At 50.4% G+C, this 13,926-nt stretch overlaps 1 protein-coding gene across 1 annotated transcript; it reads right to left on the minus strand.

The window, feature by feature from the left end:
- Positions 1-119: 119 nt before the first annotated feature.
- On the minus strand, positions 120-2,420 carry LOC117858281 (protein REVEILLE 8). The gene is made up of 8 exons (XM_034741321.2): positions 1,984-2,420; positions 1,785-1,842; positions 1,383-1,659; positions 1,205-1,300; positions 978-1,106; positions 752-873; positions 583-642; positions 120-469 (listed from the first exon to the last, which is right to left on the minus strand). The coding sequence occupies exons 1-8, from the start codon at positions 2,184-2,186 to the stop codon at positions 416-418; spliced, it is 999 nt and encodes a 332-aa protein (XP_034597212.1). The 5' UTR covers positions 2,187-2,420; the 3' UTR covers positions 120-415.
- Positions 2,421-13,926: the final 11,506 nt, after the last annotated feature.

Raw genomic sequence — 13,926 nt, forward strand, 5'->3', positions numbered from 1 at the left:
GGAGCAAACCAGCTCCGCCGAACAAGTTCCATGTGGGAAACATGCGCAAACCTAGTGCTCTTTTGGCACATGCACACCTTATTGCTAGTATTCTTTTGCATTGCAGACAGCCAGACACGTGTGTATCGGACAAATTCATAAAATCCGTGGCCTGGAATTTACAGTTCAGGCATGGATTACTTTGGCTATCTGCAGGTACATGTTAAAAGTAGAGCCTTTTACATACGATCTTTGAGCTACGTCTACATGATCCAAAGAATCATTAGAGTCTGCTAACATGTAAAGTACTAGGCTAGAAGCCGTATCGGTGTCTAATCATTTCTGCGTGTTTCTGTCTCTATTTTGGTCACATGGGGAGCGTCCATCAAATGTGTTAGTTGCAGTTTTCAGGCTGCACGCCTGTACGTTACGCACTCTACAGTTGCCCAGACAGCCCTCTTCTCGGATCGTACGTCGACAGCAACCTTCTCTGTTGAAAAGTTCAGGAATTGAGTCAGGGCACACAAACTTAATGCGAATTCAGTTTCAGAGAATGCAGAGTTAACAAAATAAAGCAGATAGCAGCCAGAGAATTCCACTTACGATGGGCTCAAACTGAGGCGCTGACAGGTTGTCCTCGAGATTTCTCAGCACCAGCAGGATCTGCAGGAGGTAGCTTTACTTTAATATAAGTAGGAGAGGACTTCAACTGGGATAATCTAATTAGTGTGAATTGCAAAAGGCAGGAACAAGATTAGCACTGAACACTCACTGTCTTGACGGTGATATCATCCATGTCCTTCAGCTTCTGCAGATGGGCTTCAACTGGGATCGGCGCGTTCGGGTCGAATACGTCGCCGACGAACCTGTACACTTGCGCGAAATGCAGATCATCTGCAGAGAAAAGGATCCAGCTTACAGTTATCTCAGAATCAACCGCGTGCTGTTTCAAGTTTACTTCAGAAAAGAAATTATTTGATATTGGATGGAGTTGGCACCTGGCGACAATGGAAGCTCAATCAGTTCTTCCTGCACGGAACCAGTTGCTGATCCTCCACTTGTGCTGCTGCCAGCCCATTCCATGCTCGTGCTGCTGAAGCTTGGCGCCCCAATGAACTGGCTGCCACCTGAATCAGTACGAACATGTTATTGTTTTTCACGAAATCTTGGCTGCAAGTCTGCACTTGGATAGGAAGTAGTAAAGTTCGCTGACTGACGAAATTACCCGGAAGTGGTGAACTCTGGCTCTGAGCGTCGCTGTTCAACCATGCTCGAGCACCTGAAGCTGAACCACCTGCCCAGTCCAAGCCGTGTTGCATCTCTGAAAAATGTTCTGGAACATCGTCAGAAAGCCACTGCCTGAACTTTGCAGTTCCAATGCATGCTGAAGAAAAGGAACTTGCCACTGCTGCTGGCTACAGGGAGAACTCCGGGGCTGTTCCTGTTCCAGCTGATGCAGCCGTGAGCAACGGCGGCGCCGGACGGACCTGGCGGCACGGCGACCGGCGCGCGCTGGAGCTCCCCGTGCAGCAATGGCACGGCGGCCGCGCTGCTCCCGGCCGCCGGCGCCGAGCTCTGCTGCTCCATGGAGAAGCGGCGGCGTGGGTGCATCGGCGGCAGCCCGGCGGCCAGGCCGAGCTTCTGGACCTTGAGGAAGTACTTCTGCGCGTGGCTCCGTATCTGCACGTACGGCACACATCATAGAAAGATTACTCGTTGGATCCCCAAAATGCAATTACTCAAACTCGCACACTGACACAGACACAGCCATCTGAGCAGGGGTTTCAGGATATTTCTGCCGTTACCTGTACGGCGGTCTTGGTGCGGACGTGCTCCTCGATCTTCTTCCAATCGCGGCCGAACCTGCACAGAAAGAAAGAATCACAGACATCAGTCGGTTTCCTGCTGATCACTGAAGAATGGAACAAAGATTTCAGACTTGGTTCAGAGCAGAAGCTCTGAGAATGCTGAAGTAACAGCTAGCGGCGCTGCTTGGGGACTCACATGAGCAGGGCGTCGAGGAAGCGGCCGTGCTCCTCAGCCCTCCATGGCTCCCGGGGCTTGGTGGTGGTGTAGGGCTTCCTGGCCTTCTTCCCCGGCACCTCGTCGCTGCCCCTCTCCATCCCCTCGACGAACCGGATGCAATGCCAATGCGATCCCCCCAAAAACCCAGGCTGATGGACAGTATATATAGACACGCGCGACATGTCAAGGAGTTGGTTCGCACAGCTAGCTCGGCCAGCCGTCTCCTAGCAGGCCAACGCGGATGACTGATCGGCCGCCGGCAGTTGGAATTGGAAATGACCGGGCGGTGAGGGGCGCTTGGGCGCAGGGCCTAAGATTTAGGCCGGCCGGGACGCGATCGAGATCGGCGGGCGCGTAGCACGGGAGCGGCGGGCACTTGCATGGAAGTGGCAAAGGCTCGGTGGGAGTGGCCTTCGCTGCCTCTTGGGCGAAGGGAAGCCGCTGGGTGGGTGGTTGGTCAGGCTGCAAGGGCGAGCCGGCTCGTGCCGCGTCGGGGACCGACCGAGACGTGTCCTGGGGGAGGTGGGAGGGGAACATGTGCCGATGTGCGCGACGAGGGCCGGGGTTCTTTCCTGTTTGGGAAAGTCGGTAAGGACTCCCGGCTAGGCCACGCGTGTGGGGCCCGGTTCGGCGGACCCGGCTGGTCAAAGTTGGTGGGGGCTCCGTTGGCTGCTTGGCTGTGCAATATGCCACGTCGGACTTTAGTCGACGTCAACCGCCTGGTGCCTGCGGCGTAGGGTTATCCGTGTTATCCAGACGGCCGGGGAATTATCGGGAACTACTACTACGCGAAAAAGCTGAAGGGGATTTTCACTACTACTACTGTGTAACTGAAAAGGGAAAAGCTGAAGGGGATTTTCGGGGGCACACGCGGTTCCATTTTTGAAGTGACGCATCACGCACGTCACGTCGTTTGCACTCGTGGTACGGCGTGACATGGCTTAGGCCAGCACGGATGGATGGAACTGATCTGTGAGCTGCGCCGCGCACGTTTTGTGCGTGGACCAGATCCGGCCGGCAAAATTGCGCACATGTTCGTTCCAAGAACCATGCGTGGTTTCAAGCGTGATGGGAGTTCATATCAGCAGCCAGAGCACGCGCTTCTCATCTCTTGGGAAGAAACAGATCGGGGGAGAAGGCTATCCGCACACGCGCATGATGCGTTCCTGATGCTGCATATGTTGTCATGTTGCTGTGCGCCTAAAATCCTACTAGTTCGTTTGATTTAGGTTTGGTATATCGAGCTCATTAACTCGATCTGGATAAGGGGCTAGCTGCCCGTCTAGTTTGGTACCAGTGCTATTTCTTTCCCCCGATCGAGAGGTCGTATTTGATTTCGCTGTGTCGATGTCGCTTTAATTTGCCCTATCATAATTTAGATACAAATTAATTAAGCTAATAAAGTTGTACATGGAATATATTTGTATATTATTATTGGCCATATGTGAGAGATATTTATACGCTGCACTTCTGCTACGGGGAAGCGAATCGAAGAACGTGCTATAGTTGCACATTAGAAACATAGTATGGGGATCTATAGAATCAATTTTCATCTCTAAATCCATGAATTTAAGATAAATTTATATCTAAATTTTAAAAAGTTATGGAATGTCACATTTCAAGACAAATAGTATATTAGATTTCAATTACGATTTTACAAAAATCAGTGCGGGAAAAGGATCAAGCTATAAGCTTAACACGCTTGTTACTCAGGAGTGCTGATCTTTTCCCCCTCAAAAAGAAAAGGTCACATCATAGACTAACAAGTGGTTTTAATTATTTTTTACTGCATTATAAAGTTTTGATTGCATGATTTCCCTTCTTCAAAAAAATGAATAATGTTGCCCTTTTTTAGCCACTCCGATTTTTTTAAGTATTTAGTGCCATTCTTTTAACGACAGGTACGGACGGCCCGAGTTGGCCTCCGGGTTTGATGTAAAAAGGCCTCCTCTTCAACTGCAAAACTCAGCCCACAAGTCCAGTTCAAAATAAAAATCAGCCCACAAGGGCCCATTCATTTGATTCAAACTGGAGATTCCATACCCGCGCATTTACATTTTATACAGGCTGACCTCATTAGTCATTACTCGTTAGGAGCATCAACATCATTTCGGTCACATAAGTACGTTTTGGTCTTTTTGGTTGAAGCTAAGAATGCAAATGAAATATGAAATAAAAAATAAGTTGCATATACCGAACTGACGGACTGCTGCTGTACAAAATCTTGAAAGTATTTAGTAGTATAACAAACACAACATAGATAGGGATAAAAAGAGAGAAGACAGAAATTGGTAATTCAAGAACTGCACGTAGAGTACTCTGATAAAGGAATGAACAGCATACATCTTATGTTTCCCCACAGTTTCGGCATCGAGGCAAGGACACCCGATACGCATTTTTTTTCTTCACATTTACAATATCTGAAGGCTAAAACCCATTTGGAATCCTACACAGCACCAATTTTCTGTCAGATATCAAGGTTTTGGGAGAGGGAGGCACTAGGTACACATCAGTTGCAGGACATTGCAGGTAGTACCAAACACTGACAAAGATTACAGTTCTGCATAAAGAGGTCTTAGAAAAGGAGAAACTGATAACTAGCATTCTAAATCTCCAGGCACTCGACAGGATCACATGAACAATCCAGGCAGTACCATCAGAGGAATAGCCAATAACTAGTGGTCTGACAAGAAAATTTGCACCTGATCTAACTACTAATCCGATTAGAGCAATCCACATCAACAAATACAGTTATACATCCACGAAGTATTAATCTGCTGTCAATCACAGGATAACAGAAACAGACGAAATCATCTGTTTGATCGTAGTTTCAGACTTTCAGCCGAAATCACATGATAACAGGCTTTCAGCACAGGGCAAGACCTCAAGAACAGGCAAGAAGATTTGTTCTCGAAAAACCAGCAGGGACACAGGACACGCCTCTATCGGCAAACGCAAGCAACCGATCAACTCACGAACTGAACTAGAAGCGACCAAGAAACCTGCAGGCCTCGGTGATCAGCGCGGTGCAATCCGCCGCGAGGTGCGTCGCGCCCTCGCAGCTGCTCCCGGCGTTGGCTTGCTCGACGGCGATGAAGTCGACCAGGTCAGGGAGGTCCGGGAATTGCAGAAGGAGCGCGGCCGTAAACAGGCGGCCGCGGCACCGCTGCACGTAGTTGTACGCGCGCTCGGCGCTGACCCGGGCGCGCCGGAGCGTGTCTAGGGCCTGCCGCACGTCGTCGTCGCCGTCGGGGATGTCCTGGACGTCGGCCAGAGGGGCCCTCGGGTCGGCCGCGGCGGCTTGGAGCGAGAGTATCTCGGCCGCCACCATGTCTCCCATGGCGCGGGCGAGGTCGCCGGAGGCGTCTGTGAGGAAGTCGCGCAGGAGATGGATCCTGCGGCGCGCGTCCTGCGCGTTGGCGACGCGCATCGGCGCCTCATCACACCGGGGACTCGCGTAGATGAGCTTGTCGCGGGCGTTGACGCAGAGGTTACCCGCCGAGACCACCCCTCCCAGGACGTGCGCCTTCCATGGCCTCTCCGCTGCCATCTCTCTCCCTCTCGGCTTCTCCCTGGGGCGCGGTGAGAGTTCGACTGGTTTGTTTCTGGAAGGTTTGGGCGTGGCGTCGCAGCGTGCGTGCGCTCCCTGAAATAACCAGCCTGGACCACGGGGAAGTGGACCCCACGGCCGTAACGAACTAGTTACCGCGCCGAGGTGAAAAAATTGAATCAAATGACCCCGCGATAGAGAGGCGAGCGGTGAATTCTGGCAGCTTCTCGCGCAAGACACTGTAAAATCCAGCATTTGTTACCGGCCCAGCACCCCACGCTATAAATCCCCTCCCCGTCTTGGCGCCTTCGTCCTCTTCGTCCATACCATCACATGCGCTTGCAAGTTGCAACACGAGACAGCAAAGGGGGAGGGAGAAAGGGAGGAGAGGGAGAGCGAGCTCGGCCGGCGGCCATGGATGGGTGGAGGCAGATGGCGGCGGCGACGGTGCCGGCGATCCTCGCGCACGTCGGCACCAGTACGGACGCCCCGGAGACCATCACCGTCGCCCGAAGGAAGCTCGGCACGCAGATCAGCCTGGTGCGCGCGCTTCGCGGGGGATCTCTGCTCGGCCAGATCGACTTCCACGAGATCGACGTGTCCCCGGTGGGAGTCTGCCCCACCGTGTTCATCCGGTCCACCCTCCGCATCGTCGCCCACGACGCCGCGCGCCACGCCGTGGCCAGCCATGTCCTCGCCCTCTACGTCCGCGCGCACCCCAACCTCGAGGGCACGCCGATGTGGCAGGCCTGGAAGGACGACCACACCCGAGTCAACATGCACGCCGGCGAGGCGGTGCGTTTGCTACGCCTGGCCCTGGCCCTCGCCAAGAGGAGCACGGAAGCCGTCCACGTGGCCGGCTCGTCGTTCCCCCACCAGAGCGCCGGCTGGACCGCGTGGATGCTCGCGGCGGAGCGGAACGCGGGCTTCGCCAGGGAGGCTGCCGCAGGGGCGCGGGAGGAGCTGCGCCGGATGGGCGAGGCCGCCATGGCGGAGTACGGCAAAGCCCGGATCCTGATCGATACTGTGGATGGCTAGGCGAGTAGCGCCTCGAGGCGAGCAACTGGCCAACTGCAGGCATCTCCAATCGAATGTTACTGAACTTGTCGTCAGAATTCCGTTTCGTTCTGCTATTGACCGGGTCGGATCCTATGATTGATGCTTCCAAGATGCATGTATTCGTTGTTTCTCCGTTGATCGGATAACTAGTCGTGTCAGGTGCAAATGTTCTTGTTTGGTTATTTCTTTTTGGTTTTCGGATTGATGCTTGGATAGCCGTTGCTGTGATGATTTTTACTGCCAATTCAGATTCATCAGAATATTAAACAAATCAACCACTTTCTTCTTTTATCCTCTCTTTATGGTGGAAATTGTCCTGCTGTTCAGTAGTATCATTCAGAAATTCCAATATAATAAAAACATGATGAGAATTTTGAAGTTCAGAGAGTAACCAGATTACAGCAAACATTTTACATCAACAGAGGAGTAGCAGGTTCTTGACTTCCTTAGTAACGTGGAGTGTGTACTTTAGGAACATTGTAACTTAGGTGTCATCCTCCCTTTCACCTTTTACTCACAAATCATGTATGTAATAACCTCACATATTAATACAATCATTTTGGCCACGCCACATGTCATTTTGGCCAAAGCGACCAGGTGGCAACGGAGGAAGGCTCTCACGGTCATGATCGCGTGGCCGAGACGATCCAGCGGCTGCGCCATGCTCGGCAGCAGGTTGATGCGGCTGTGACCGTGAGAGCCTTCCTCCGGGTCATGTGGTACCCTCCGCCTGAGCGCCGTCTGGTCCACGCTGATGCTCGCGGCCGAGGAGCACGTGCGCCATCTAGAAAATCAGAGGTGCGAAAGGAGGTGGAACATCAACGCCCTATCTTAGTCGATGACGGTTTCGTGTTAATAGATGTGTCCAACATGACACAGATGATTATATATATATATATATATATATATATATACACACACACACACACACATACATACAGAGAGAGAGAGAGTTGAGAGCAGCTGGTCGGATCTATCTCTAAGAAAGATTTACAAGAGTCCCAACTCTAGAAGAACAAACCTCCTGGACGGTTACAACCCAATCTATCTATTACAATGATTTGTTTAACACCTCCTCAATCTAAACTTCGTAAGTTGAAATTATGCTTGAACATCTACAGTGGCCGCAACCATCCGCAACTTGCTCCTTAGTTGACCGTTTGGCTACTCGCTCAGTCGCTCTCAAACAAGATGATAGTCAACTTCTCTATGCTTAGTATGAGCATGAAACACAGGATTAGCTAATAGATACTTAGCTCCCAAATTATCACACCACAACTTAGTCATCTTGGGTGCTTGAACTCCAAGTTCACAAAGCAAAATCTGTATCCACATAATTTCAGCCATCGCATTAGCAACAGCCTTATACTCAGCTTTTGTACTTGAGCGAGATACCGTTGCTTGCTTTCGTGCACTCCATTACACAAGATTGGGTCCTAGAAACACAGCAAAACCTCCTTAGAACGCTGATCATCCAAGCATCCTGCCTAATCTGCATCAAAATAAGCACTGACAAGTAATGATGAAGCTTTACTAATTTTTTAAACCAAGCTTCAAAGTATATTTCAGATATATCTTAAAATCCTTTTCACTGCAGCCCAATGAGTCGTAGTAGGAGCATGTAAAAAACTGACAAACCATGTTAACAGAAAAAGATATGTCTAGCCTTGTTAAAGTTAAATACTGTAGAGCTCCTACCACACTTCTGTATTGCGTTGAATCACTAGGACCAAGAGGTTCGCTGTGACGACCGACCCCAAATCTTTCGAGTTAATCTTAATCCGAGTCCCTAATCCCCCTATCTCAGCTTCCCCGAGTTTAAGTGCTCAACCTCCAATTCCGGTCCCGATCCCTCTCCGCCGGTTCCCAGCTCCGACCCCTGCCGACCCCCAACCCACCCCGCCGGATCCTTCGAAGTCTCCCCAATAGTGTCTCCCTTCAATCTGAGCAGAGGACCAACCGAGACTAACCGGTGGACCCGCAATCTTTTCCCTCGGATCTCCCGAGGCAGAAGCACTCGAGTAGCATGCCCGCTCCAGAGTTTCCCCGCCGCGTGGCTCAACTCCTCTGACTCCCGCCGCTCCGCCCCGTCGCCGGCCGCGACCGGATGGATTCCCGCGCCCTCTTCCCCAATCGCAGCGGAAGCCCCTCTGCAACCCTTTCTGCAGTGCCTCACGGCTTGCGCCCATCATCACCTTGCCGGACCCCCGGCTGCAAGGCCCGATGCCTCCCGGCTTTTCTGCCGCCTCTCCCCAGTCGCGCCGCCCCAGATGCGCTACGCGACGATTCCTCCTTCATCAACCCCGACCCCGGCCGCGACAGCTCCTTTTCCGCCTTACTACAGCTGCGCCCCGACAGACCGCTGCTTCGTGCTCGCCCGCACAGCCGCAGCCCGCCTGTCTTCTCACCTGTGCAACCTCGCTTCTAGCGCCGTTCCCCCTATCACACCCATCAGATCCGCCGCACGACGACGACCGCCTCTGCCAAACCGCAACCACCAGCAAAACCGCGCCTGCGCCGCCCTGTCTCTGGTGCCCAATGGCCGAAGGTGTCATCCCCGAAGTCCTGTTCCGCCACCCCGCTGCTCAATCGCCGCCATGGCAGCGCACTCCATCGTTTCTTCCCGGTCTTCGTGCTGCTCCAGCTCTCTCTCTTCCCGCGCAGCTATAAAAGGGAACGCCAGAGTCCCACCGGAGTCCCCTTCGCCATCGCTACCTTATCGCCGTTCCTCTGTTTCGTGCTCGGGCGCAGCCACCTAAGTTCCTGAGGAACTCTCCTCTCCGCTCAACACCCGCCTTTCCCAATCCACCCAGCCGCTTGCTCCTCCGCGCTGTGCTAGAGCTTGCTTGTTGTCCACAAGAAGCACCGTAGCCGCCGGAGCACTGCCGGACATCGCCGCTGCAAGTCTTAGTGCTCCAGTTCCTCCGCCCAAGTCTGCTCCTTCCCGACCCCAAGTTTCACCTATAAACCAAAGGTAAGTTACCGACCCCTTTCTCCACCTCGCCCGACCCTGTCTATCTGTCCGACCCCTTTTCCGTCTCGGCCGACCCTCTCTGTTCGTCCGACGCCTTTTCCGTCTCGGCCGACCCTCTCTGTTCGTCCGACTCCTTTTCCGCCTCGCCCGACCCTGTCTGTCCGCCCGACCCCTTTTCCGCCTCGCACGACCCTATCCGTTCGTCTGACCCCTTTCTCCGTCTCGCCCGACCCTGTCTGTTTCGCCGACCCTTTTCCGTCTCGCCCGAGGACTCGGCTGTATCTTTTTCCTTGACCCGAGGGTATATGTGTAAAAATTGGGGACTTCTCTGCGTTAAGTCTGAGGACCCCCAGCACAGCTATTCCTCTAGTCTATGGGTCAGATCATAAGTTTCTTCCCATCCGACCCTTTTGCCTTGCTCTCCACCAACTCAAGTGAACTTCCCCACTTTTTCTATAGCTTTGCTACAAGTTTCTGGGCTAAAACTTGCAAGTGTTGCTGTTGAAATAACCGTCTAAGTACTAACTCCTACATTGCATTCGTGTAGAGTTGAATCTCACTGACGGCGTCTACGAACTGTACCCGGCGCCCGAAGACGGAGTTGTAGCCGAGCTACCGCTTCCAGAAGCCGAAGCCGCCCCAGCAGAAGACCAGTTCCCTTCCTCCTCGCTTGAAGGCAAGCCCTGGAGCATGGACCCCCGGTTTTTCAAACTTGCGCATGCCTTCTTCATCTTGTTTGTGCATTTATGTATAGGAGTTGTTTGCAACCGTAGATGCATGGCGTAGTTCCTTGATCTGAACACTAGTTGTTGGACCGAGTAGTTGCTATGCTTAAATAGGAAGCGGTAAAAGTCGAGTGATTTCCTATCACTCGCGAGTTATAGGAGTTGGTTGTTTCTCTTTCTGTTACAACTATAAGGACGATGGACGGGGCAGGGTTCTGGTTAACTTTTGGTGGTCGGCTGATCGCCCCGTCTGTCTATGGAAATTTGTTAAGGCCCGACAGTGGTGGTGTTCGTGATCAAGTGTTTGAAAGTACTAACCTCATACTCAGTATGTGATGAGGAAGCCTAGTACCGGATTGAACCTAGATGTGAGCGGTCGCCCCATTGTCCTTGGAACGGAGTTTCCCTGCGGCCGCACGTGGTGGCAAGTGTGGTCACAGAACGGTAGAGGCCGGGTCTGTGGAACCTTGCACCAAAGGAAATGGGCCCGACACGGGTTAGGGAATTGATGGGGAAGGCCGACACAGGAACCGACCCTCGGTGGTGCACGGATGTCGTGAGGTTAGGTTCACCATGCATGGTTAAAGAACTCGAATCGATTCGTCTGCCTCTCCCAGTTTTGAGACTACTTGATCGCTATGCTACACTAAGTAATAAAGGAATCTGATGATGACATGGTCTTGATGATGTTTATATATATACCTTTGGTTGGATCTATGTTTGCTTAGAGTAAGTTGCCAACTAAGACTGGTTAATGAACTTAGAATCTGAGCTAAAACTTTGAAAATAAGGATATACATAGTGCTTTTGGGCAAACAAACCCCTCAGCCAAAGAGACTTGCATGTCTAGAAGTGGTGGAGTAGTTTTACTCCCAGTCGGTTAAGTCTTGTTGAACTTAGTAGCTCAGCCTTGTTTGTGGCTTCTTTTCAGGTGAAGTCACCGATCTCGAGTCTGCTCCTATTGGCACTTGGCTACCCCAACTCCCTCCGGGTTGGACGGTCGAGTGGGATCCCTCCTCGGACGGTGAGGAAAGGGATCACTGATGTCTTGGCTGGCCTCACCAAGGACGTCCAACCCCTACATTTAGCTTCCGCTTATTTTACCTTCTATTGTTTTCTTCAGAACTTGTTAAACTCTGATTTTTACCAAGTGTGTAACAACTTGTAATCTACTGTTGGACTTGTTGTATTCTCTGGAACCACTCACCTTCGTGTGGGTTTTGCTAAATTCGGTCCTGTCAAAGTGGTTAAATCGGATGAAATCCGACGGCATCTCGAGTTAGCACGATTAAGGCCGAGTGTCGCATGTTAGGCGACTTAACCATGCCTTAATTAGGCTAATCCGAGGTGGATCCGCCACATTCACCTTCATGAACCGAGAGCTTTTCTAAAGTAGAGAGAGGTGTAGTAACTCCCTTGCAATCACTCATACCAACTCGCCTTAACACATCATAAGCATATTTACCTTGTGTCAATAATATACCATCACACACCTTACTTACTTCAATTCCCAAAATAGTGTAGATCACCCAAATCCTTGAGAGAAAATTCTTTGTTAAGATCTTGTAGTAGCATCGAAGTTGCACTCTGACTTGAGCTAGCAACAATTATATCATCAACATAGACAAGAATAAAGATAGTAATATCTCCCTTGTTATAGAAAAATAAGGATGTATCTGCTTTGGATGACTTGAAGCCCAACTGACATAACTTAGCACTCAATCTAGAATACCAGGCTTTAGGTGCTTGTTTGAGTCCATACAACGCCTTGTGTAGCTTGCAAATATAATTGGGTAAAGAACGATCCTCATATCCTGGAGACTGTCTCATGTATACCTCTTCTTCCAATACACCATGAAGAAAAGCATTCTGCACATCTAGTTGACGAAGGGTCCAACCCCTAGAAATAGCAATAGACAAAACAATTCTAATAGTAGCTGGTTTAATCACAGGACTAAAAGTATCCTCATAATCTATTCCATATCTTTGTTTAAAACCTTTAGCTACCCATCGTGCTTTATATCTGTCTAAACTCCCATCCTATTTTCTCTTAATCTTGTAAACCCATTTGCAATCAATGATATTGGTGCCTTTGTTGGGAGGAACTAAATGCCATGTCTTATTTTTTATTAAAGCTGAGTGCTCAGCATCCATAGCCTCTTTCCAGTTTTTATCTCCTAATGCTTCATCTAAATTTTGTGGCTCAGCAAAAGAAGTAAAGCAACCATACCTAATTGTGCCATCAGTATATACATTTGCCTTCCGTATTCCACTTTGTGACCTAGTTCTTGGTTGAAATCCTTCATCAACTGGAGCAGGAGCAGAAAAATATGGCTATATTGGAGCTGGCGAAGCATGCACAGAAGATCTAGGCAAATTCATCTGGTAACCAGTGCCTGCCAATGATTGGCCCTCCACTGATGTCGGGGATGCTTGGGCAGGAGTTCGACCGGGCGATGAAGGCGTGGCGGTGCCAGGTTGGTCCACCGTCCGCGCGGGCATGGAGAGGCTGGGTTCGCTAGGCGACGTGTTCGCGCTTGGGTGCCCGCCACAGAATCTGCATGGGTGAGGCACGGACTGCTGTGCTGATCATGCAGCAATCTCAGCACCGGATTGTTGATGCCGGATTTTGACACGTATTTTGAATCGGCGTCAAGGAAGGAGAAGATTGGCCGATGCGGCAAGCTAAAAGCTACAGTTGAGAATCGACCGATTAGAGCTACAGTGTTTCGGCCGATTGGCAAAAGGAGTCAACAAGGATTGGCCGATTAGGAGCTGGAACAGCTTGGCCAGTATGGGTCTAGAGTGGGCCGGAGAAAAGATTAGCTAAAGAAGAAAATTGGCCCGTGAGATATGATAACCAACTCCGATCCGAGTTGTGTTTGTAAATATTTATTGTTATTTTAAATTAGAGATAGATCCTAGTCGGTTAGGAAATCAGTTGTAATAGGCTATAAATAGCCACCTCTTGAGGTTTGTAAAACAGACATCAATCAATACAACAAATCTAGTTATTCCTCGCACTTTACTTTCAACCCGGCGACTTCGCCAAAAATCTTTTCTTTTCACGAGTTCGTACGGGTTGGCAGGGCTGCATCGACACGATCTTCGGCCGATTTGTAAGTTCCGTTTATCGAGTAATATCTAAGCTTTAACTTCGGGCGTATTGCTGCCGTTTCGTTTAGATTTATTCACCAGTTATCGATATTTACTAGAATTATAGGTTTTATCTATTGTTCTAGTTTTATCACCAGTTATCCCGCTTGAGATTCGAACTGTTGGCTTTATCATTGTTATTCTTATCGCCATATAGCTGATTAGATCTATTTCAAGTGTTGCATTTGTAGCATTGTTTAATTTGCTCTAGTAATTTCTCTGGAATCGCTACGCGATCATCAGCTACTTTATAGCCGGTCATCTCCACAGTATATCGGCCGATTCGCTAATACGCTTTTCGAAGACAGATCAGAACTTTAGCCGATCGAAACCCTTGGAATTTAATACTTTTCTTTCCTTGTCAATCAACAGGTCAGATTGACTGGCACGCCGCGCGAACCGCACTAGGGCAATAACCCGAACAGGAGTTAAGCAGATTCTCCCAGGTCGTGTGTCCG

This window comes from Setaria viridis, chromosome 5 (genome assembly GCF_005286985.2).
Source record: "Setaria viridis chromosome 5, Setaria_viridis_v4.0, whole genome shotgun sequence".
NCBI classification, from domain to species: Eukaryota; Viridiplantae; Streptophyta; class Magnoliopsida; order Poales; family Poaceae; genus Setaria; species Setaria viridis.